We start from the raw sequence: 26,021 nt of genomic DNA on the forward strand, positions 1-26,021 counted from the left end.
GTGGGTCTGTGATACTAGGATTAAGTTTTGCCCTTTTATTTTCTTCCTTTACATATAACATTTCAGCTAATTTGCCAACTAGTGTTGGCTTTCCTTTCCTAAGTATAGTAGCAAGCCTGAATCTAATTTTTGAAGTAGTCCATTCTGCACTCTGCATTTGCTTGGATTTGAGGATAGATAGTCCTTGTAGGACTATCAGTCTGAAGGATAACTCCAGGGGTTAATTGCTCAGTACTGCCTGTAAGTTAAGTGCGTTTCTGTACAGCACTCTAGACAGATGCTCCATATTGCACTGGAGTAACAAAAAGAACTAAAAGCAATTCCCTTTAATTCACACACTTTGATTTTATTTCTTCCAAACAATAATGAACAGGAGAAAGCAAAACCAAAAGAGAAACCAAAAAAAAGAAAGAAAGGAAAAGATATTGGCATCTTTCACAAAAACACTGCAAGAAAAAATCACTGAAAAAGTGAAAAACACTGTATTTTAGACAGAAATCTGAAGCTAGCAGTTCTGATAACCACTAAATATATCTCTATCTCCCCACCCTATACATATACCAGAGTGGCATTTATTGATGCATTCCACATGCTAATCAAGACCAGACCAGGTACAAATTAAAGCAGAACAACCCCTGACAAAGTAGGTCAAGAAAACTGGGAGGGAAGAGAAACTGTTGCTAGGTGGCAGTGTACCTTAAGCAAAGAACACTGTAAATCATAGATTATTGAAAAGTTGGTAGTCTGCTAAAGTAGGTGTCATCTTCAGTGTCATCTTCAAAGCCTTGGCTGGAAACAGAACCCAAGATGTACACACTACACAGGCAATGTTTCAGAAGGCTGAGAAGTAGTGCAGAAAAAAATCTAAGAAAACTGTGTTGGGACACACTGTTACGTGAGGCCCACACGATAATGGCTCTCCAGGTCAATAGTGCAAGAGAGCTCAAAAGCCAGTGGACTGAGTCTTGTATATCTCGAGAACACTATGGTTTTGCTGATGTCATTTTATTCAATCTTTGCTAACTCTCAACTGAAGATAAAAGCAGAGTAATAAGGTTTTACCGCAACGTGGCACAGCAGTGAAGTGTAGATAGAAAACCCAAGAGCACCAGTGAGAAATAAAGGTCTTTTTTTAAGAAAAGTTTATTTAAGTAACATAACTGTTATTTTTTTGCCTTGAATAGTTTCACTTCTCAGTCCTAATCTTTTCAAAATGGAAACAGGTAAGAGCAGGCAATGAAATTTAGCAAAAGGAAGTCATAAAATACATGCACTCTGTAAAACGCCAACAAGGAGGATGGAGAAAAAGGTCAATGTAGAAAGCCAAGGTAAGAAGGAAGAGGCTAGATTTTTCTGGTATCCTTCTATCTGTCCTTCCTGATGTTCTCTCCAACAGAAAACTACCTTAACATATTGCCTAAATTAGCAGAAGTGGTAAAAAAGACAGGCTGATGACATCTTGTGAACTACAATTCACTTGGTAAGAGAGCTGTTAGCAAGCTCACAGCTTGTCACAGAGAAGGATAAGATGTTCTTGAAGGCAAAGATGGAATCTATATTCTTTTCAACAATAACTATCTGGGTTCAAGAGAGCAATTTTTTTTGGAAAATATTTTAGATGAATATTGCAGTATGGGTTTGAGGTAATTGAGAGGGAAGAATAAAAGAAATGAAAGACACTTGACTCCAACAAGGCTTTAAATCCACAGCACAGACAGTAACAAAATTATTTCTGATAAATGTATCTAGCATTTCTTCCTGCATTAAGTCTAATCTACTATATTTTCAAGGTTTTTAAATACCGTGTTCTGACCCAAGCAGCCAAAAGTAGGCATCGGCTCAAGCAAGAAGAAGTGGAACCCCTATGTGTGTCAGTAGGAGCCAACCCCTGTTGATCTCAGGCGCACTTCCCTGACTTCAGCATATCACTGCTGGAAGACAAGCAGGAGTTGCCTTCACCTGCGGTGCCACCTCCCACTCTGTGAGACTGCGCACAGTCAGTGCAAAAACAGTTTGAAAACAACAAAAAAGCAACATAAAGCTGAAACTGACAGGCATTTCATGAAGATAAAAGAGAATAATCTGCGGACTAGGAAGTTACCAGGTTTCTCCATAGCACAAATTCTTTCATGGGATACACAGAAAGGAAGCTCCCTGGAGAAAACACATTCCCCAGCAAACAACCGGGATACGCTTTTCTTCATTAACCAGAAAGAGGGAGATCTTTTTGTAGCGTGCAGAAGGCACGGAACCTCAGCTGACAGTGAAGTTTAACTCAAAATAAATTTTTCTGTGATTAAGAAAACTTTTGTTCTACTTCTGTTTCTTCGCCATCTGTGATACGAAACCTGGCATAGACTCCAATTAGTTTCCTTTGTGTTATTACTGCCACCAGCACTCAAATGATAAACATTTATGCAAAAGGAAATTCCTCTGCATTTCTTTCTGTCTCCAAACAGTGGATGTAAATACTTTAATAACAAAACCTGTACCGAGCTCACCCTGAAATCTGGTAATGCCAGATTACACCAAAGGCACTGCAGATAAATGTCATAGCAGGTTAAAACAATACAACACTTCTTCTAATAAAATCTTTGGTATGGTAATGAGCTCTCAGCCTGAGAGTGAATGAAGCTGAAACATCAAACATCTCACGCCATGAAAGGTGAAATCCTGAGACATCTACTTAAGGAACCTTAAGGATGTGGGGAGTTTTGTTCCTTGGGACACACAGCCCCTTATTATGCTCTGGAGGTGCAGTTCTAACAGCTACATTGGTGGTTCTGCCTGTCCTGAGCTGAGCAGGACTGAGACATCATCCCACAGAGCAAACCAAACCCAGCACTCCAAGGCAAGGTTACACTTGGCTGTGTGTATTTACTTAAGCTCTTCATTCATATACACGTTGTTTATGTATAAACACTTGACTACTGTAGTTATTGCAGGTAGAAGCCACACACAGGTGTGGTAAAGATGTTAAATTTGATTATTCTGGTAAAGTTTGTCTTGGTACCTGAAACACGAGAAGCAATCCCATTACACAGAGGTAGTACACCATTATAAGCACACTAAAACTATACAAGATATTCATTTTTATAATAACATCTGCATAAGTGAAGTAGCAACATTTTATCTAGTGTAGGCAAGCTCTGCACAACCAAATTGTTTGTGTCTCTGTCCAAATGGGTATGTTCCGCAGTGAAGGCTACAGTCTATGCCTCTGGCATTTATTCACGCATTATTTTGACAACAGTCACCTCTCCCTATGTCAACAGGTTCCCAGTTGCCTTTGGTGGATGCCTAAGCAGGAGGGGGGCAGTCCAGTCTGTTGCTGGGATTAGTATATTGAAATAGAAGAAAGGGAGAGAAGAATCTGACAGCTGAAAGAAATGTGGAGGTAGAGAAGCAGATAAATCACAGAATTATAGAACTGTTTTAGTTGGAAGGAGTACTTGAAGGCCATCTAGTCCAACTCCCCAGCAATGAATAGGGACACTGACAGCTTGATCAGGTTGCTCAGAGGCCCGCACAGCCTGACCCTATCTCTCTCCAGAGACAGGGCATCTACCACCTCTCTGAGCAACCTGTTCCAGCACCTCACCACCCTCACTGTAAATAACTTCTTCCTTATACCCAATCTAAATCTCCTCACTTTTAGTTTGAAACCATTTCCTCTTGACCTATCACAACAGACCCTGTCTGTCCTCTTCCTTCTTACAGCCCTTCTTTAAATACAGAAAAACCACTATTGGGTCTACCTGGAGCCTTCTCTTCTCCAGGCTGAACAGCTCCAGTTCAGGGTCGGACAAGCAAGGGCAGACCACAAAACTGCACTAAATCCTAGGTGCACAATCTAAACCTTATTCCCAGGTTTTAACACACTGTACCCTTAGCACGGCTTTCCCTACTGCAGAGCAGAAGACAGACAGGCTACTGCCAGGCATCTCTCAAGACCACGCACAATTTCTCTTCTTCCCTCATGCTAAAAAGAAAAAAAAAAAAGAAAGAAGAACATTTTCCTGGAGCAGGGCAGCAGTTTTACGCCAGTGCCTTATGCTGAGGACTGTACTGCACAGAGGTTGATGGGTTTTTCCATTCTTTATTTCCACACTGGTGCTTTGTATATTTGTTAGACAAACAGCATGGGATTTACACAATTACTTTATTAATCACATAGCCATTTGGTTTTTAGGGCAAGACAGCATGTTTTCTTGCTGAGGCCTCCTGTATAATTTCATTCTGTTGTGCAACAAGTGTCCAAACAATTTTACTACAGACTCTACAGAAATGACTTCAAGAACTTTACAGACATGAGGGTTATGAAAATAACCCAAAAGGGGCTCTTTGGCCCTTTTTGCCTATCATCCACATCTGCCTGAAAACCTAACAGTAAGGGCTTTGCCTGCTTCCATTTCCAAAAATTCAGCCTAATACAATTCTGCTTGCGCTTCTATGAATAGCAGCATTTCTACGCATGTTAGTGGCTGAGTCAATGCGACAGCACCTGGCCCCAAAATATACCCATTGCAGTTTGCCATGACCATGTCTTCACTCCTGTGCCAAGCTTGTTTAGGGAGTTCAACCTGCAGAAAACTAAACCTGTCAAAAGAATGAAGAGGTTTCTGTTGGTTTTCCTTGCAGAACTGGATTAGGAGGGCTGAGAGGCTTAGGAGATGACCCCACTCCAACGCTCAGAAAGATGTCTTCCCTGCACACTTATGAGATGGGTTGGGCTCTCCATCACAAACCATATTAGTTATGGTTCCAAAGCAGACATCATGGCACTAACCCACCTCTGTTACACTCAGTGACCAAATGCCTTCTGAGCTCAACATGAGAAGTTTCATGATTTCAAAATTTCCTTATTACACATGGTCCCAAAGTTACACTTGGTCTAAAAGCTGCCACACTGATTTTCTGACCATCTTTAAGATGTATGACAGCTTCTTCTTCTGCACTTGTACGCCTCCAGGAGCTTCTAACGATCTGAAAAAGTAACTATTATTTAAGAATTGAATTTATTATTTGCTATGCCTATTATGTGATTAAAAAAATACAACTCCAGACTCTCCATTCCTTACTCCTCCTCCCCTCAAGCCTTTACATCCATTTGTTCCTCAGCCATGTGAGAGGAACTGATGCTGGAGGACATCAATATGCGCAACACAAGGGACACCTGGGAGAAGGCTTGTGTATAAAGAAACAGGGACTGGTCTGAATCAGATAAATCCCTTCCAGGCAGTGCTCCATGCCCCCTCAAAATGTCTTCTGTCTACTGGAAGTATCCCAGTGTCTCTGTGTAACTTCTGAGAAGTTTAAGCGCTACAGCTGAAACAAACTAAAAGCAACACAGTGGGAGACACGAACAAAAGCCGTGAAGATGCGCATCACATCGCTGGTACAGTGTCACACAAAGCTGCCCTCGGAGTGAGGCTGTTGCAAGCCAGCACCTCGCTGGAGCAGATAAGCGCAGCGCACCTTGGACTCGGAGCGAAAGGTCACCGAGAGCCGCACAGAGTCCCTTCTGCTACACAGGCCACACAACGAACAACTTCTCAGAAAACCACGCACACAAACGCGCCAGCCCCAAGGCCAGCCGATGAGCTCCGTGCGTTTGCACACGAACGTCCGCGCATCCCCACCACCCTCAACCTCAGCCCCCGCGACTGCTCAGCCCCGCAGCGCACCACGCGCGACCACCCCGCGCCGCCGGGCCGCACCGCTCCCCCGCAGCCCCAGGACCCCGCCGGGCGCTGATAGGGCTTCTCGCGGCGGAGGGGCGGGCGGAGGGAGCGCGGCCCAATGCGCGGCGCGCAGCCCATCCGCGGAGCCCGCCTCGCAGCCCCGCTCCCCGCGGTGCCCCGGCCCCGCTCCCCCCGCGCCGGTACCTTTTCCTCCTGCAGAGCACGCACACGGCGCAGAGTAGCAGCGCGGCGGCGGCCGCCCCGCCGTAGGGGCCGAGCGGCAGCGCTTCGGGGCCCATTCCCCCTCGCCTCTCCTGGCGCCGCGCCGCAGCCGGGGAGCAAAGTTTTGCCCGTCCTCCCGCTCCGTGCGGGAGAAGCTCCCGGCCGGCCGGCCTCCCCGCCCACCCCGCGCCCGGGGGCTGGGTTTGGCTGCTCCCAGCTCAACTTGGCGAGCGGGCACGCCGCGACCCGGCCGGCTCCTCCCCGGGGAGCGCCCCGCCGCGGGGGGGTGGTCGCTCTCCCTCGCCCTGGCGCCGCTCTTGGAGCCCCAGCGGCGAGGCGGAGGCCGGCCCAGCGGAACCGCCGCGGGGAGCCGGGCGCGGGTACCCACGCCGCGCCGGTGGAGGTCGGCCCCGGGAAGGGCTCGGCTCGCCCCTAGGCCGGGCCTCGTGTCCGGCTGTGCCCCTGTGCTCGGCTGGGTTCGTTCGCTGTTCACAAACAGCCGGTTTGTGCCCACTGCTGAACAACCAAGACGTCCTCCTCTCTTGTTCATAAAACCTAATGAGGCCCACCGTAAGAGATGTGGGTAGTGAAGGTTTGCTCTGATGCAATGCCTTAGATGTCAGGGCCAATTCCCAGGGTAGCACTTACAGTTCTCCCAGAACTAGTAACTGCTGCTAGGACAAGGGAAGGGGACCAAAATTTGAGGCAACTGAGGATCCCATCTTGACGATGTGTGAGGGGTGAGGCAGAGTGGGCCAGGAGGACAGAGTTTGGTGCTGTGACATCAACACAATGGCAGGAGCGTGGCAGGGCCATGGCAATGCCAGGCAGCCCTGCTGCTGTCTGGCTGTCTGTCAGGCTTGGTCAGACCACAGACTTGACGATGCGTTTGCAGTTAGGCTGAATGCTGACAAGGCAGAGGTCTGTATACCACACTCATTCTCCGTTGAACACAGTACTACAAATTACCTCATGCTTCACACTATTGGGTGATTTATTTATTCCTTACTTCTTGGAAGTATCTTGTACAATTCTAACTTTCTGAATTGCTCTGTTGTAAGCTTTCTCTGAATTGCAGAGACCCAGGCATAACCCAGCAGATAAAAAAGGGATTTGGCTACAAACCCCTTCTGACTTTAGCAAATCTCCAGAGTTTTAGAGGACTGACTCATATTAGATGGCTTGAATTGGGAACACTTTGTGTCTAATTTCTCAAACTTTCCCATTGATTTTAGTGAAGTAGTGAAAAATGCCATTCTGTTCTTTGGAGAAAATACAATCATTGTGCCTCACACTGAAGTGTCTGGACACTGCTGCTTCACACCATCAGCTGCTCTTCCTGAGATCAAACAGCACACCCCAGCTGGGCAATACAGTGCACTGAGAGAAACCATAAGAGAAACTAACATTTTACTACAGCTCTCTAGGGCTTTTTGCAGGAACTCTGAAATCCCCAGCTTGGGAATCCCAGTGGGTTTCTTAGCAACTTATCCTGTTAATTCTTGCAAAATTAGTAATTTAAAACTGAAAGGCATCACACAGTAAGAAGTTACACAGCCAAGTTATTCAGGGTGAACTATTACTCATTTTACAAATGACCACTGCTGTGAAAATGCAATGTTTCACTTCACTATGGAGAGCAATATCTGTTCACTTACAAGTACATAGCTACAGCCACTAGAGTAATCCCTCATCCAGATTCAAAACATTGATATAAGATTGCAGTAGTTCTGGCAGAGGGCATGAAGAGGGTTGCAACAACATTTGTTCATTTCATTTTACTGTTTGTATTTGCCTAAGTTACTATCTCTGATCAATTGCAGATGAAAAAAAAAAAAGAGCCGAAGTCATGCCACATAGAAAGCACCAAGATTATTTTCTTTCAAAATGCAGGGAATGCAGCCTGAAGCGTCTCAATAACCTTTAAGTGCTGTGTAGTCTTCTGTATCAAGCCTTTGAAAAGCCCAAGGAGTAGGTTAATTTCTCCTCTACTAGTAAAGGCCTTTCATTTAGAAGCCCAAAGCTGTGAAGTTTTGTGTCTTACAGAAGTAGCCTGTCCCAGCACAGCTCTGTCTGGATGGTATTTGCACATAAAATGCACAAGTAAAATTATAATAGATGTATCCATACAAACTGGCATACCAGCAAACTAAATAAAGAGGGTTTGGCTGAATAATCCCTTTTAACACAGATGTAGCAGAGAAGAGAAAACATTTAATTTCCAAGACGTGCATGCCTAGTCTTACAGTGATATGGTCTTGTATTGAAAAATTACGCTTAAGAACTGGAAGGATTTTTGGCTGTTGTGAAGTCTTTATGGAGCTCTCACTGCAGCATGTTCATAAATAGGGAAAAAGGATGCAAATGCTGTTATATTTGGAAAAAGAGTTTCAGCTTTTCAGCTAGCTACAGCTGTGTCCAGTTCTTATCCTTACTCCTGGAGTGTAATTGCTGTTCTGTGACAGCAGCATTAGTTCTTTAGCAAGTGGCAAAATTTCTTCAAGAGCAGTTCCTAAGCTTACAAGGCTGCTGGAAACATCTGAAGCCTGGAGAGAGGTGAAGGCATTTTCAGTCAGTGGTGGGGGGAACAGAGGTGGAAGATGTATAGAATTCGTGATGTAAGCCCTGAAGTGTTTCCTGTTAGCAGACACCTAAGATTTCAGTACATTCTTAATGCTGTGGTAGTAAGCCTAGCTGGATCACAGATAGATGCTCTGTTACATTTCCCCTGTTTAAATTGTGAACATTCTGTACATATGCTACAGTTCAAAATGCATACTGTGTGTATGTTTCATACTGCCAATGTTGTAAGATGATATAGATCATATTTTTTTGTCTTATGAAAATGCAGAAGACTCAAAATAAACTTAGAACAGTATATACTGCAATCTGTACTGTATGTTACACATCACAGTGTGATTTTGCTATATGCAGCACATGGACAAATGCCTGTTCTATTGGGTAGCTTTTGTGTGCACAAGGATTTAAACTATCAGGCTCAGATGGGAGCAGATTCTACATCACTGAAACACCGCTGAGATATGTGTTATAAGCAATGGCAGGAATGAGGATTACTATTTTCAGCACCTTACAGCTCTGCTATAACCGTTGCAGTTGCAATATTGCAAGTCCATTCTTGTCTTCAGGATAAATGCATATGAGTTATTTCAGCCAAAACAGTCTACATATTTTTCTGAAAAATGTTAAGGAAAAGTACCCATGTTAACACTGATAGTGGTTTTGAGAAAGTGAGCTGCATCAGACACTGGAACAGGGTCGACAAAATAACCTCTGTGTCAGAGATATGCTGTCCAAATTTATTTAGGTTATAAGTCTCACAAGAAGAGAGGTTTTCTGTACTGTGTAGTGACCTGCTGGACTGCTGGAGCATATTCCATGAAGATGCCACTGGAACTGGGTCTGCTTCCAGTTCACAGCTCAGCAGCTGTTTTCTCTGAAAGTGAAGCTCTGAGCTAATAGGGATCTGGCTGAATTCAGGGCAATGGAACTCAAAGCCTTTTTGTTACTGCTCCCTGTGTCTCTTCCTGCTGGAAGGAAGGCCAAGGGAAATGCAGTGATTTAAGCATAGGATAAAAAGGCTGCAGACCTGTCAAAGCTCACTCTCTAAACTTAAGACTGATATATTTGATTCTTGCCTCGTGTCCTTCCTGCCTCGTGTTCTTTCCTTAGTGAACTGATCAATCTGTATTTAATAGTTTTGTAAGGCAGCCTCCCTCTGTTGATCTCCTGTGTCAGTCACAGCCACTTGGCCTGGTCTGTGGGCAAGACCCCACACTGAGAAGAATCATCTTTCTCCTCCTGCCGCCCATGCCACAAGTCATACAGTCATGTCGTTTCCCTTTTGTTCTGCCTATCATGTGGTCACAGTAAAAACCATCTAAGTCCCAATCTGACAGAAAGCTCCCTGAGAGAAAGGAATAACACTTACCAGTCAAGCCATGGATTCAACTCCTCCTGAAGCTATACAGTCATTAGTTCATGCAGAGAAATGGGGTAGCAGCCTAAGATGTGGACAACTGGAAAATGAGACATGCTATTATGAGACTTAAAGGAGTTGTGTTAGAGCATATGGAGTTTCAAACCTGGTGATGCTTAGAAATGTGCCAGTATTATGCTTCTTTGGGGGTATTTATGTTTTCACCCTTTTTAATGAGGAAATTTGAAGATAAATACATACTTATACAGAAGTAATTTAGGAATTAGCCTTTAGAGATAAATCTGCATTATGTAGACAAGGGAGCTGTAGAGTTCTTGCTTCTTTTTTTTTGTGCTAGCTGGAAACTTAGTGGCAAGGAGGGGAGTGCAAGAACAGTGACTGTACTGATTAAGTGAAGTCTCTCCTTGAGAGCTCTATTCTATCCATGTATGTGGGAAGTCATATACCATCACGCTGCTCATAGGCTAATTTTCTGATAGTCCTTCATCTTCTTTAGGCTCACCTTGAGTGCTTGGGTCTGATTTGCCAAAGTGCTAAGTGCACCAAAAGATATATATCTTCTGATATAAAAAAGAGATATACAAAAAAAATCATGTATTCAGGACTTGCCTTTTGAACACATAAAGCATTCTGGGCATGAAAAAAGTCAGCATTTCACATCCCTACTGATGAGTATCCATGAAAATATTCATGCTGATGTACCCTAAATATAACTTATATATGCAATATAGTAAGGTACTCAGGGTAAAACCACAAAATTTTGAAGAACGCCTCATTCTCTGTGTGAGTTTATGTGTACAGACTTCCAGAGAATCACAGAATCATAAGGGTTGGAACAAACCTCAGAAGATCATCTAGTCCAACCCCCTGCTAAAGCAGGTTTCTCAGAGTAGATTACACAGGAGAGCATCCAGGCAGGTTTTGAATATCTTCAGGGGTGGAGACTCCACAGACTTTCCGGACAGCCTGTTCCAGTGCTCTGTCAGCCTCACAGTAACATGAGTTTTTCCTCATGTTTATATGGAACTTCCTGTGTTGCAGAGTGTACTCATTGCTCATTGTCCTGTCTCTGGGCACCAATGAAAAGAGCCTGGCCCCATCCATTAGTTCTTTCTCCCACCCATTAGTTATTTCTAGGCATTGATAAGATCTCCCTTCTGTCTTCTCTTCTCCAGGCTGAACAGTCCCAGCTCTCTCAGCCTTTCCTCATACAGGAGAGGCTCCAGGCCCCTCATCATCTTTGTGGCCCTCTGCTGGACTCTCTCTAGAAGCTCCCTGTCTTCCCTGAACTGGGAAGCCCAGAACTAAACAGAGTACTCCAGAACATTTAGCAAAGTTCTGTGGAAAAAAATACATAGAACTACATCATACCTTCTTGAAAAGCCTTCATTTCTGGAATTTCCTAACTTTCCTGTATCTGACTTCATAACTTTCAGAACGTGCTGTTTATTTTCATCGCTATAATTCAGTTTATTTTTCTTGGGAATAGTGCCGTCTTTGTTAGCAACAAATATTTGGGACAACTCACAGTGTTTGTACTACTATAAAAACAAATATAATCTATTAACTCATTAACTGGCAGGTGTACATATATAAACAACATCTGGACAGTTTCATTTATCTGGAGTATTGAACATAGCGTTAGCATAAACTGGAAGACAGGTGAGGAATAAAAGAGGAGAAAGGAGAGAGGAGGAGAGGAGAAGGATGGAAGGGAAATGGGATGTAAAATATCAGCTCTCACAGTCCTCAAGTCCTGTCCATTATGAGGATGAATCAGCAATAAGAGTGGAATATCTTGACTTGCAAACAAACAGTTGAAGAGAAAGGCTTAAGAGTGCACAGTTATCCTAGTGAAAAGAATGAATGATTGAAGACTGCAAAAGAAGTATCCGAAGACTATTAATGAGCATATTAATGAGGGGCTGTGATGTAAGAATATTATATGGGCCAAATGGTTATACAGTAGAAACAGTGGAAATGGCAGAAAAATCCAGACATGTTTGTCATCCAGGATATGATAGGATATGATATTCATACTGGCTACAACTAGGAATCCACCCACAGACATTTCTCAAGTCCCACATATGAAAATGAAGGAAATATATAAGCAAAAGAAAGTGACTGTGTGAGGTATCTTCCCGATAAGTCAGGGGTCAGAAAAGCTAATTCTTGCAAAACGGAATAAACACACATGGCAGATGCATTAAAAAATAAATTTAAAAAAATAGAACAAAGTATTTAAAAAGGAGTATAGCTCTCCTAAATTAAAATAAAATCAGTAATACACTCAACAACTAGAGAGTGATTTAACAAGATTCGAGAGGGCTGGATACACTTGACTGCATAGAGGCTAGGCTTAAACACATGCCTACAAGAGGTCCTTCTGTTAAGTCATGAGGTTCAGAGTGGACCCCCTTGCTTTCCCTGAATCACAGAAGTAAGGATCCTAGATGTGGCTGGATCCAATCCTAGTCCCAGACTTTGTCAATGATTTATATCTAAGGGATCATATCTGCACAATCAAAGATATAATCTTAGCAAAGCTAATGAAGCTTAAAAAATACCTGCCAGTCCCTTACCAAGGATATGTATTGGCAAGGCATCACAGTGTCAAAGTGTAAGGGATCTCTGAGCATACATAACCTTGAGATGTGTCCCTACTCAAGAAGAGATCCTGTCATGGAGCCAGCTGCTGTGCGAGAGTTCCAGGGTCTCTTGCCCTGCTCACTCCTTACGGGGTAAGATGATTGACTCATAGTCGTATGTTGCTTTTTAGGTGCATGTTCAATTGGCCCCCAGTTGTTGAACCAGGTGTCTGCTATCAGTTCTTTCAGCCTCTGTCCCCTCAGTTTGAGACAGATTTGTGGTCGTTACTCTGTCTTAGAGAGAGAGATATCAGTACTGTTGCACATTGTTTTCTTGCGCAAGCTCTGGTGTGCAAGGCCAGGCTGAAGGAGGAAGCTGGAGGAAGAAGTCTGTGTGACACTGTCACAAAGGGGTGAACAGATCAAAGTGCAGAAGAAAATGTTTAAAAAAGCAATACTGAGAGAGAACATGCAAGTTAGTTAATGATAAAACGCAGGGAAATTATCAACTAAAACCACATATTCTGTCCAAAAGTGGAGATATTCCAAATGCATGTTTTGTGTCCATTCACAGTGGAGAGAAATACAAATGAGGATTCAAGGAGAAAAAAGTCAGTGTGACTTAACATGGCTTAGTCACAGGATTTCTGAGTTCTGATGCCTTATTCTGGACCTGACAGGATTCCCAAGGTGCTAACTGTTCTCTTGCACAACCAGTTTTTCTTCTTTATCAACCACTTCTGAATCAGTTCTCGCAGCTTATCAATATGTTAGTGCTATGAATTTTTTAACCCATGCCTTTAAATATGATAACTTCGTGTTGTTCAGGTTTTCATAAATTACCATCTAATTTGTTTATCTGATATTACTTTGCATTAGTGGTCTTAATCATGTTATGGTTAAGGTATTATTTAAAAGATTTCAGTTTATGTTTTAATGATCTTAATCATTTGAATTAAGCCTGAGTATGAAAAACAAAAAGCAAACATCATAGCATGTCATATTATAGCAGTGTGGTGGAGTTAGATGTTAATGTTGACTTAGCAGCCAGTCATTTGGAGTTGCAAATGTGCAATCAGGTAAGTCACAGAATCATTAAATCATAGAATCACCAAAGTTGGAAAAAATCTCCAAGATCATCCAGTCCAACTGTCCGTCTACCACCAATATTCCCCACTAAACATCTAAATGTTTCTTGAACACCTCCAGGGACAGTGACTCAACCACCTCCCTCAGCAGCCCATTCCTGCACCTCACCACTCTTTTGGAGAAGAAATTTTCCTGATGTCCAACCCGAATCTCCTCTGGTGCAACTTGAGGCCATTCCCTCTTGTCCTATCGCTAGTTACGCAGGAGAAGAGGCTGACTCCCGCTTCACCACAACCTCCTTTCAGGTAGTTGTAGAGAGCAAGAGAGACCTCTACAACTATCTGAAAGGAGGTTGCGGAGGTCTGCCCTGAGCCTCCTCTTCTCCGAACTAAACAATCCAAGTTCCCTCAGCTGCTCCTCATAGGACTTCTGCTGCAGATCCCTCACCAGCTTTGTTGCTCTTCTCTGGATCTGTTCCAGGGCCTGAATGTCTTTCTTGTAGTGAGAGGCCCAAAACTGAACGCAGTACTCAGTGTGTGGCCTCACCAGTGCTGAGTACAGAGGGACGATAACTTCCCTACTCCTACTGGCAACACTATTTCTGATACAAGCCAGGATGCCATTGGCCTTCTTGGCCACCTGGGCACACGGCTGGCTTGTGCTCAGCCAAGCATCGACCAACACCCCTAGGTCTGTTTCTTCCACGCAGTCTTCCAACCAGTCTGACCCAGCCTGTAGCATTGCCTGGGGTTATTGGGACTTCATCCCATTGGCCTCAGCCCAGCGGTCAAAGTCAAAGGTACTCAGGATTGCTCAGTACTTTATATGATTGGCTTTTTAAAAAACGGAACCAGTTGTACCTCCAGATGCTTCATTGCTTCTTTCTTTTCCAATGGCTTCTCAATTTATTGCTGTTATTGTTTATTCTCTTTGGGAGTCTCTTAATTGAAGCCAATGCAGAAATATTTTGAATCTAAATATGTAGGGGTTTAACAGCAACTTATGAGCAGATCGAAATCTGAAGCTGTTCTTTACCACTTTCCCGTGAAGCGCTCCAACTTATGCTCCCACTCTTGAGACAAAGACCATTTGATTTGCCGGTGAATCATCTTCTGTTCCATCAGTTTTCAATTACCTACATTAAGGTGAACCAAATCTGATGTAGTCTTTTGCCATTTATTGAGCTAACGATAAATGTTCTTGCCTCGCTGAAACCCTGATAAGGCTGGGGCAGACACTCATGGCCCATCATTATTTCAGCCACCTGCTTTTGTGCTGTAAATCTGCCCATGCCCAAGACTGGCCTGTAAAGCTATGGGCTTCCTAGTACACTGTGCACACTTATGGGAAGTTTTGATTAAAGGAATTGAGTATGTGGCTGAAGCCTGTACTTTGAATTCTATCCTAAATAAATATTTTTTTTCCACTGAAACTCCTGATAAGCCTAAGCTCAGGCAGGTCTACCATCAGATCTCAGAAGCTGATTTAACTGAATTTCTTCCTAAAGTGAGGAGTGGAGCAAACATGATCCTTTGTCCTTTAAACAGGAAGCTGAAATAGATGCACGCACCCAGCTTATGAATCACAGAATCATAGAATTGATTGAGTTGGAACAGGCCTTGAAAAGTCATCTAGTCCAACTGCCCTGCAATAAGCAGGGACACCTATAGCGAGATCAGGTTGCTCAGATCCTGGTTCATCCTGACCTTGAATGCCCACCCTTTCCTTCACAGGCTGTAAAATTGATCTGTGCACAATTCACTATTTATTGCTATCCATCTTTTTCTTTGATAGCGTAGAATTTCTAAAATCACATCAAAATGGCTGCCCATGGAAAGCTTTGCCTTCAAAAAGTATTTTGGTTTTAAAGATATTCTCTGAAAAGAAGCTTCTGGCCTAATATTTGATGTTTGATTAAAAACAGAAAATTGTAGACTTGTGCCCATGGGAAATGTATTTAATGTATGTAGTGGACATGTCCACATTGTAATTCAAATGAAAACGATTTCTTCATAGTTTGAGATCTAGTTTGCAAATGCTGAAGCAACTAAAATAATATATTAACAGATAGAAACGTCAAGAGTTTTCATCAAAGCAACAATCTCCTGGTCATATTGTACATCATCACACGAAAGTTGGCCAAGGCGCAGTTCAAAAACAACAATCGAAAATACATCCACTGAAAATGTAAGCATGTGAGAACACCTCAAGAAATCCTGTACTGGGTTTACATGGCAAAGTTTTAGTAGTGGTGAGGCTGCTGGAGCGGCCTCTGTGAGCGGAGCCCAACACTGCCCCATGTCAGAGCAGAGCCAGCTCCAGCTGCTCCAAAAGGGACCCGCTGCTGCCAGAGCTGAGCCATGAGCGATGCTGGGTGTGCTCTGGGAGAGCAGATTTAAGGAAGGAAAACACTGCTGGGCAGTCTCATATCCCTCAAGAGATGAGGGATCCTCACATCCTTCAAGATGTTTCATCCCAACATCCATTATGCTCAATTAATACATTCTGTATTAATTTCTGTTAATTTCATTTCTGTGATACTATATTGGAGTTTAGGTAGAACTTTCTGTAGAACATTTTTTTCTAATTTTCTAATATTTCCTAATTAGTGATATCAAATCTGTGATACATTTTGTGTTTTTTGAACTTTTCTCAGAAGTTGAGTTTACTTTTATTTGCATTTAGGTTTCTAGGTTCAGTGACCCACTGTTTGGACTTTATGCAGAAAATAAAAATTAGCATGCTTAAATAACCTGTTTATATTGAATTGCTTTGTTTTGTTAAATTTGTTTGGGATATTTGTTAAATATCCCTACCACTCATTTCATTCTTTAAGATTTTGTTATATTTTTCATTATATATATATATATCAGTAACAAAAAAAGTCTTCAGTATATCATTCAAGCACACATTTAGCCTTAAAAACCAGGATGATTTCATTGAACTCCAACTGAGAGACTATATAAGAAGTACTATTTAAGACATGGTGGGGATCATATGCTGGGAATTTTTTACTTATACCAATACTACTTCAGCTTGGAAAACAACTCCAAGGATTTGATCCTTTAAGTCATCTAGAACTCCTACCAGTTGTTGTCAGGGGAAATCGTCATGAAGCAAAAAAGTGTAATAGTGCAATCTGCTGGAAGATGGTATATTATACTATCACCTATTAAAATGAAATTGGTACCTTTACAGGTTTCTATCTGAACAACTTTCAAAGCAGTAAAGTATGTACAGGAATTGTTAATTTTTTTTTTTTTATTTTCTGAATCTTAAGATTTCATCCTTAAAAGATAAAAGAAAGTAAAATACTAGAAGAACATATTCTCAACTGCATCCATACTCCCAGTGAGTACTTCTGTAAGCAAAACCTCAGGGAATTATACTACTGGCAAGCTAATACATAAATTCAAGTGTTTCAGTTCACTTTTACTGTAAAAATAATTTTAACTGGTAGTAAAACAACAAGCATTTTGCATTATGATTTATTGTCAGTGCAACATGTGGAGTTTCACATGAACCGTTTGTCTTGTGGCATGGTCTGGAACGAAGAGATTCTTGTACACACAAAAAATACAAATAATTCCACTACTGTTCATCTGTGCACTGTTCAACAATCATCATGTTAATATTAGTGTTATTTATTGCAAATATGAAAACAAGAAGTTGTATTTGTAGTGTTTGTGAAGGTAACTTTTCCTTGTTAATATTCCTGCTGTGAATATGTGTATGTGGAGTAAGACAACAGTCAGGTCATTCACGAACTGGTAGGAATTAGTGTGTTTCTCTTGTCTTCAATACAGCTATACCAGGTTACATCAACTGGGGATATGGCCCAGAACTTTGAAAAGCAGGAATCCTCACACTGGCTATCGCAAGTGCTCTACTCTTTTTATCTTGGCAGGAGCTTGCATCGAAAGCAATAACATGAGCTACAAGGTCCTTGCTGAAATTGATTAGAGAATAATTTGTGCTAAGGATAAGTCTCCTTCTAATTCTGAGGGAAGTTCTGCTTCTGCTTGGAACACTTAAAAGGTATGGTCCTTCTCAGACCCTCAGTTTACTACTATATTTAGTATTGTAAATATGGACATACTTGTTATTATTACCATACTAATATCCCCCCATATCCATGCATGTATCTCCCTCATGTAATATCTGATGATTACTTTTAAAAATGTGTGATCTTGCCAAATACTTGACCTTTAGCCTTCATCTTGGAAGGATTTGTATTCCTATTTAGCTTTGAGAACATGATCCAAAGTGCACTGGTATTCTGGGCCCAACATCTAGACACAGAGCTGCTCCAGACTGGGAGCTAGACTACACCTTGAATCTCTGGCATGTTCTAAGCACACTTACTTAAACTGCATCAAGTCCAGCACAAAATTCAGTGACTGAGAGTACATAAAAGTACAAAGTGACAATATCTTTATTACTAATCTTGAGGCTTTCTGAGAAGTGGCAAACTATTGTAGGTCCTCCTTTGCTCTAAAGGCTATCTCACTTTTCAAGGAAGAGCTCTGACCATCACACTGTAGGACAATCTGTATGGGGTTGTTCTTCACAGGCATGTCTGATGAGAAAGTGAGAATGAATTGCAAAGAAATAGAGGAAAGCATATGTACTTGTTCCTGAGAGGGTTTGACACTCAGCTATGAGGGATGATGGCCTAGGCCCTTGCTCCGAGTATAATTACATTGCTTAATACAGAATATTTACATGGAATTTTTGAATTTAAAGCCTTATGTCAAATGCTGCCCTGTCTCTGGGTATCAGCACAAGCCTGTGGTTGTCAAAGGTGTATGACATACACCTAAGCTAAGTTTGGACTCCTAAGGCAAAGTTAAGGTCTGTAAAACCAAACGGATTTTCAGGAGTGGAGGTCTGGGCTTTCTTCATTCTATTCTGACATTTAGGTGCCTATGTTCTCATTAAAATCCCCAGTAGCCTCTTTGGTTCGTGTATCTTTTTAATTTCCCTATGCACAATTCATTTTTTTAAAGTCAGATGATAGGCTATTCATTTTTTATCATTTGTTCTTTTCTAAAACTAAGAACTTATTGAGTAAAATCTCACTGTTAATACATAAGCCTTGGTTTAAGGCTAACGTGATATTAAATGATTGTATGCTTTAAAAATGGTAAAGTATATCCTAAGGAATGTTTCCTTTTATAGCACAAAATCAGTCTCTCAAACTTCTCATCATATGCTGAATAAAAAGTTTACCATTTGTCTCCGACTCAGTGGTACAAGTGTTGTGTGTTTAAAAAATATTTTTACATTCATTTGTAATGTGATATAGCTGTAGAATCGTTGGCCCTAAGTTCAATAATAGCTGATAATAGTGCTGAGCACCTGTGAAGACAAATTCCCAGCATGTTACCTGTATATATTTTCCTGCTAACTCATCCCTTCAGCCAGCAATCAAGAGCCTCAATTCTTCATCCTAGACTAAGGAGTTTGCTAATTTATTTGATCTTATACTACCATAGAGCTGCCTAGCCCAGGTAGCACATATCTTAACTAAAACCTAATACAACAAACTTTGTTCAACAAAACATGGCACCAGAGTCCAGATTACCTAATCATAACAGAGTCAAGCCTTTTCCAGAACACAGCCCCCACTGCATCGCTCCCTTGCTGAAAGGCTCTTAGTGTTGGAACTTAGCAGCCAGCAGATTGTTTCACCAAGTGAGAATTTCAAATTCAAAGACCATCCTGATCTTAAAATGTCAACAAAACACCTGCTCTTCCATTGTCAAGAGGCCATCGATGAACCACATATGCCATTTTTAATTATGTAGAGATTATTATATAGGAACTTTAAATTATCTCTGTGAAATTTCTGTTGTAAGCTTAATAAAAGAAGGTGTGTTTAGTCTGCCCAAGCATGCTGGAAACTTCTCCCTTAAAACACACTACTGATGCTACTCAGCAGTAGTAGATTCAGCAGTTTCTTTCTGTCTTTTGTGTGACAAGCAGGGTATTGACCCCAAATATCCGTTGTCTCTATCAGTCTCTCTTTTTCATGTATAGCATTTTGAAAAGTAGTAATTAACGCTAGTAGCTAGTTGATTGCTACTGGTTGCCTTTCTGATCTTGCTTGGGAAGATGGAAAAGATGCAAACACTTGTAGACACAGGATTAATGATGAAGTGTTGCATTCGGAAGACTTTGTTGTTAGTGCCAATGTGCACACAGAAACTGCATCCCCTTTGGTTCTACCTGACTTTTGCTGATCAAGTTTATGTGACACTTGAATGGTTCCTATAGCCTTTGCTGTCCCTCTGCATTATACTGTTTTATTAAAAGCCAATGATAAATGCAAACTGTGGTCCACCCTTGGAGATTTTCAGCAACTGGCTGAAAAAACTCACACCTGACTTGGTCACACATTGATGATAGTCCTGATTCAAGTGAGAGGCTACACTAAAAAATTTCTGTAAATTCCTTCCAACCAAAATGAAATCTTTGCCTCCTTTGCTGCATTCTAATGATTGCTGACATTAGCACTCTGTTTTGAAAAAGAAAAGTAATTGTTAAACATGGGCATTTAAGCTAACGGAAACAAAAGCTTTCTTCAGTTCAAAAAAGAAGAATGAATATAGATTTTCATATTTGTATATTAAAATGAAAATGTACATAGCCTCAGAGATCTACAATGGGAACATCTCCTTCCCCACAGAGATTTGCACATATGGTAGCCCACTTTGCATTACTCTGAAACTTTACCACAACATTTGCAAAAAGTGATTTGTGTTTTGGGACAGTAATTCATTTTTTAGAAACTTTCTTTTTATTGACTGCTAGAGATGGGCTGAAGCCAGTTGTGTCTGAAATGAAACCAACAGCCTCATGAGCAGATGGCCTAGCATGTTCAGCAAAAGTGCTATCTGGAAATGTGATGTATTCTTCACTAATGAAGAACCTTGAGGACTATCCTCCCTGTTTTTCATCAACCTTTGAATGTGTAGCATTTCCTTATTCTCACAGGCACTACTGCAAATGAGAAATAACAAGTAGGAATAGCACTAGGATTTGTAAGTCACATCATATTTATGCTTTTGTTCTACGCTAATAAAATTACATTTGGGTGTTTGTTTTGTTTTTCCCAGATATCAAGCAGTACAAATACTTGTAAAGGTTAACTTGCCCATATATATTTAAGAACTGGAAAATATCTGTATCTGTAAACTGCAACCACATTAGATCTGTATATGAGCATTTTGATATCTCTTTCAGTTTCCTTAGCTTAGGTAACTTCATCTGATTTTCCTCTCAGTTTGTTCACTGCACTCTCGAGTGGCAGTGGAGAAAGGCATGTTTTCTACATGCTTTCAGCCAGTTTCAAGGTAGCAACCTTCTCCATCTACCACTTTTCTAAGGTTAACCCAGGTCGTGCTTTCTGGGCTTCAGCTGCCATGAAGTAGGAATTCTGCTTGCCTCCTGTCACATCACTAGCTGCCACTGCAATGTAGCATTTATATTCCAGAGTAGGACACTTGTGTTTTAATGTGCAAATATGAAGATTTAGGCATCTACAAATGAGGTAGGCGCTTAAACTCTCATTATAGTCAGTGGAGACCATTACCCTCAAATGGACAGGAATTTCAGTGATTAGCTCCGGGCCACACATAGTGTGGCTCTCCATTGAGCATCAAGTGAAGCTGGACACCTACAGCTCATCTAGACACCAACAAAATACGCCTAAATTTAAGGTATCTTAGTAGGGATCTACTCACAAAAATTCACACTCAGATTTTTCCTCTCTTCCTTTCTCTTGTTTTTCTGCCACCTTCGTTCCTACATGAGCATGAGACAAATGTCTCGTTCAATCCCTTTGTTGTATTGTTTCATCTCAGCTGATCATTTGTTCTGGAATAATAATATATTCAAAATCTGCACTTGGCAACTTCTGTTCTTACTCGTTTCACCTGCCATTCCAGCAGCATGGCTTCTTCCTCCTGACAGCATGTTTTACACAAGTCCTCTCACCTCAATCTTTCCACGTTTAACCAACAAGCATTTTTCTTTTGTTTTGTTCTGTTTCTGGAGGAAAGAGATTCATCATCAAATTTAAGTGCTGTTAAAGAAAAGGGAATTTGTCACAATGGATTGGCATTCTAGTTATCTGTTTCTAAACAAATACTGCCTGCATTCATGTTAGCATGAGTGATCTTTTGGCATGCTAATTTTTTAAAGCCTTTAAAATCATTGGGAACTGTGGAAGCTTAATCCATCTCATGATCTCTGTGAACATTTTTCTTCATGGTGTTTGTGACCACATCCATATAAACAGCACAGCAACAACAACATAACCAAAGAGCACAAGCCGGTAATGCACAAATTATGACAATGACAACGAAGAACCCTAGAGATCCCAATTTTATATCCTCTGGAGCAGATATGAGAAGACTAGCTTGCATGCAACAAACAGTAAGCTGTATCCTGAGCTTTTTTACACTGGTTTAAATTTGGAGCGATTTAATTTACTTTACTCCAGCACATCTGAGATCAGGAACTGACTTCTCTGTCTGTATAATCAATACAGTTAGGCATATTGACCTAAACCTTCTGGAAATGAATAAATACTGTCATGAACAGTCCTCTCTCAGGGAAACAGACAAAAACACCTGACTTTAAACAGACTTTTAAAAAACACATCTCTTATGAGATCTGTTGGGAGCAGGAGTTCTTTCAGTCTCCCAGGGCATAGCAAGCAAAGCAAGGTAAGCTATCTTGACACCAAGTCCTCAAGCAGCAGGTCTTTGGGGAAATGAACAAAGTGCTCTGCAAAGCCAGCCCAGCTTATCATCAGAGTCATCTGTACCCTTGAAAATTACATCTGGGGTTAGGGAAGCTGCAGAGAACACTTCTGTTACATTGATGTGCTTCTCCAAGCAAAGGAATCATCTTGACTTCGGTTTCAGGGGAAATATTTTCAGAGTTTCTTCCTGCTGAGGGGTTTTCTATTATAATCCATTGATTTGAATCGAACTTATATGTAGTTTTATTATTTCTATTATTTCATTTTTCTTAAAAGGCGAAACACACGAAGAAAAATCTATGCTTTTCAATAAACTTTCTAATACAGAAACACTGTACGGATGATTTCCAGTAATTCTGAGCTTTGCAGTTGGAATTTTTATTAGATTAAGTAGTTAGTATGTTATACAAATAAATAGACATATATGTATGTGCACAAATCTCAGAAACTATTTATTCTTCTTTTTTTGTGCATCTCAAGTAATTATTTGATGCTTTGGGAGCTGTAGTACTCAATGAGAACAATACCCAGTTGACCAGTCTGCCAGGAGAAATAAGTCTGTATTGTAAAACAGAACACAAATATATTTTTTTTCTTGGAGTTCTGATTCCTCATTAAATAGTAAGTTACTTTTGACAGATGTGCTGTAGCTGTATTCATTTTTAATCTTGGCCATATGGAGGCATAGTGGAATGATGTTTCAGACATTTTACCAATCTAGGGTTACAAAAGATGATGGCAGAAAATGTCAAAACCGCAAAAACATACAGATGGTTTCTTTAATATTTTTCCCCCAAAGAGGGTCAAAAAAAGGAGTTTCTCAAATGTATCAGCTAAAAGTCCCAGGAGATAAGTGACTGGAAGCAAGACAAACTTGAAATCCTTCGATGAGTCAGTAGGATTTTGAGCAGGGGCGTACTTGGTTCAAATGACATACTATTATTTGTACTTCCTATCATAATCCACGTTTTCAAGCAGTAATTTTGCAGCAAAAGTCCCAAGATTTGATTTGATTTTTTAAAATTCCAAGCTTGTATAATCTAAACTAATGATGTTCAGACTAGAGACGGCTTATGCTTTTCAAGCATGTGCTGGCAACAGGGGAGCTTCCCTGTTTTCCAGAAGAGGAATGTGAATTGCTAAGGAGAAGAGAAATGCTAGTTGTGCCTCAGCCAGAGTTTTCAGGCTAGTATTTCTGAAAGAAGCAATTCTAAATCTAACATTTAATCTGTTTATTTACTACATGCAGGAGCCTGGCTTTCTCAGTTGGTTGTTAAACAAAACAGCTGTCTACTACACATCTGTTTACAAGAAATATTAGCAGATTGTGCAGTGGAAGATTGGGGAAGCCTATTTTAATTTGAAATGATATAATGGGACAATCTTAAACTCAGGAACTGATCTTGAATCTTTGTTTTGCCACGCAAAGCAATGCTGAGCAAGTAGCACTTGGTATCTTCCCATTGTCCTGCCTGTCAATCTGGACCACACGGCAGCAACCTTTGTTAACATCTTCTGACAGTGGTCAGAAGACAAGTCAAAGGAAGTTCCATCCCCATTTAGAAAATGATAGCCCCTGAAATAATTTAATTAGCTATTTATGAATCCTTCAAATTGCATTTGAGATATCTAAGCATGGGATTTGAAGACCAGAGATGAGAAGAATGTTATTGTGCATAAACTATGCTTCTAACCCTCTCTTGCCATGGGCTGAGGATGGCTATTGACCTTCAGCTGACGCGAGATAAATGGCAAAGCTGCAAGAATTTGACTGAATATTTGATTCCCAAGTTCTAACTTGAACCTGGCTTCCACCTATGTAGCTTCCAATGCTGTAGGAGATTTTCATGGGTGGGAAATAATTTCTTTAATGGTGAAGGATGTTTGAGTTAAAAAAAAAAAAGTTTGCAAGGTGCTGAGAAGAGGTAATTCACTGTGCCATAAGCTAATGACCCAAATGTCATTTAAATAAGGCCTATCTGAGTGCTTTCTTTTAGGTGAGTGTATTGGAATACCTTAAAAAATACTGTCATTAGAAAACTCTAAGCAGCTGTTCTCTGAAAATCATACCCACTGAAGATAGCTGAAATAGCGGTGGTGTTCAGATGGGTGTCAAAGCAGGCCTGTCAGAGCTTACTTGAGGCAATGAGAAACAGTGAATTTACTAAAGAAAAAAAGAAAAAACAAGAAAAAAAGAAAAAGATGAAATCTACATGTTAAACAGTCAGAGGTCAGTAGACACCCAATCTTCTCCTGTAAGCAAGTTTCTCTTTGCCCCTCTGTTGAGTTATGTAAAGTTGTTGCCCAAGACCTGGATTTTTTTGCAGCACACAAGGAAATATAACATCAAACAGGAATGGCTCTTACTGTTACAGAGCTTCCTGTCTCCTGCTGTGTAGAATTTCTGAATGCTAACAATTATTTTTTAAGTACAAAATTCACTCATTTTTGTCTTGGAAATTTCCCACAGCTTCTCATTTCTCAAGGGGAATTCCAGGCACACCAAGTGAAAATTGCTTAAAAGAACATCTGTTTTCACTCAGAAATTATACAACAACATCTTAATAGAAACGCAACCTGCTTATATATACTTCTGTGCTTTCACCCATTAATTACAGAGAACATTAAGGTTTCATTTTGTTGTGCTTTAAACATCTGGTGCCAAAAGAAGCAGCAAGGAGAAGGGAAGGATGATTATGTCATTAGACTCAGCAGTCCCAAAATACTGATTGGTATTCATTGTTGTCTGTTGTTTCCATATGAAACTAGTGTTTTATTGCAAATCACTGCCTATATCTATACAAAGCTTATCAAATATACCTTTAAAAGAAAGAATATAATAATAGATACCGTTTTTCACATTGTACAATATGTTTTAATAATATGAGTTTACACTAGTTATCAAAAGGATCATGTGGTCTAAATTCAGACAATTTTATAACCAACTTGGTATCCCATCTCAATTCTAATTTGATTTTTCCGAAGTGCATGTAATACTTAGAATACTTAAAACAACACCAGGAAGAGAATTGCAGGCTAGCTTTCAGTTCAGCCATGTGCTAAATAAGCAGCAGAGCCAGAACAAGCACCATAGCACTGTGGGAGCAAACCTTACTTCCCATTTGCAGTGCCTATGGCCAAGGCGTAGTACTGAATACCATATTACAGCAAGGCTTGGCACTTCAAAACAGTTTACTGGTCAAAGCCAGCCACAGCAATGCCAGCCAGGTCTGCATTCAGGAAAGAAAAACAAATGGTGGTGAATATCTACAGGTTTCTAAGGGAAGGCTTCCATTCAGTTTGAAACTAAACCAGCTCCAGGTTCCAACATCTGTTTTTATGCTTTAAATTACCCCGAGTAGTTTCTTCATTTTCCAAAATTGCACTTCCTTAAAGTACTTCCTATTATACCATCACATTTTACCGTGCATTAAACATCTGGTATCAACAGCCTAAACAACAAAAAAGCATGATTATGCTGTCAGACTTAATAATTCAGAAATATTAACCAGCTCCTATACTATCAGGAGTTTTTCATGTGAAATTGGCCCTTGATGTGTACTTTGCACTTATGAGACTCTCCGCATACCAGCATAAGATAACAGTGTTCAATCTTTCATGTAACTAACAGAGTTAATTTGCCCAAATGAAATCACTTTATCAGCAATACTCTTGCCCTGAAAAAAAAACAAAGGATAATCACAGTT

At 40.8% G+C, this 26,021-nt stretch overlaps 1 protein-coding gene across 1 annotated transcript in view; it reads right to left on the bottom strand.

Moving 5' to 3' along the window:
* LOC110394104 (25-hydroxycholesterol 7-alpha-hydroxylase) overlaps positions 1–6,105 on the bottom strand; it is a 121,549-nt gene extending 115,444 nt beyond the window's left edge. The window contains exon 1 of the mRNA XM_021387775.1: positions 5,889–6,105. Coding sequence (XP_021243450.1) covers positions 5,889–5,983 — 95 coding nt within the window. The 5' untranslated portion in view covers positions 5,984–6,105. The remainder of the gene's footprint in view (positions 1–5,888) is intronic.

This window comes from Numida meleagris, chromosome 2 (assembly GCF_002078875.1).
Source record: "Numida meleagris isolate 19003 breed g44 Domestic line chromosome 2, NumMel1.0, whole genome shotgun sequence".
NCBI classification, from domain to species: domain Eukaryota; kingdom Metazoa; phylum Chordata; class Aves; order Galliformes; family Numididae; genus Numida; species Numida meleagris.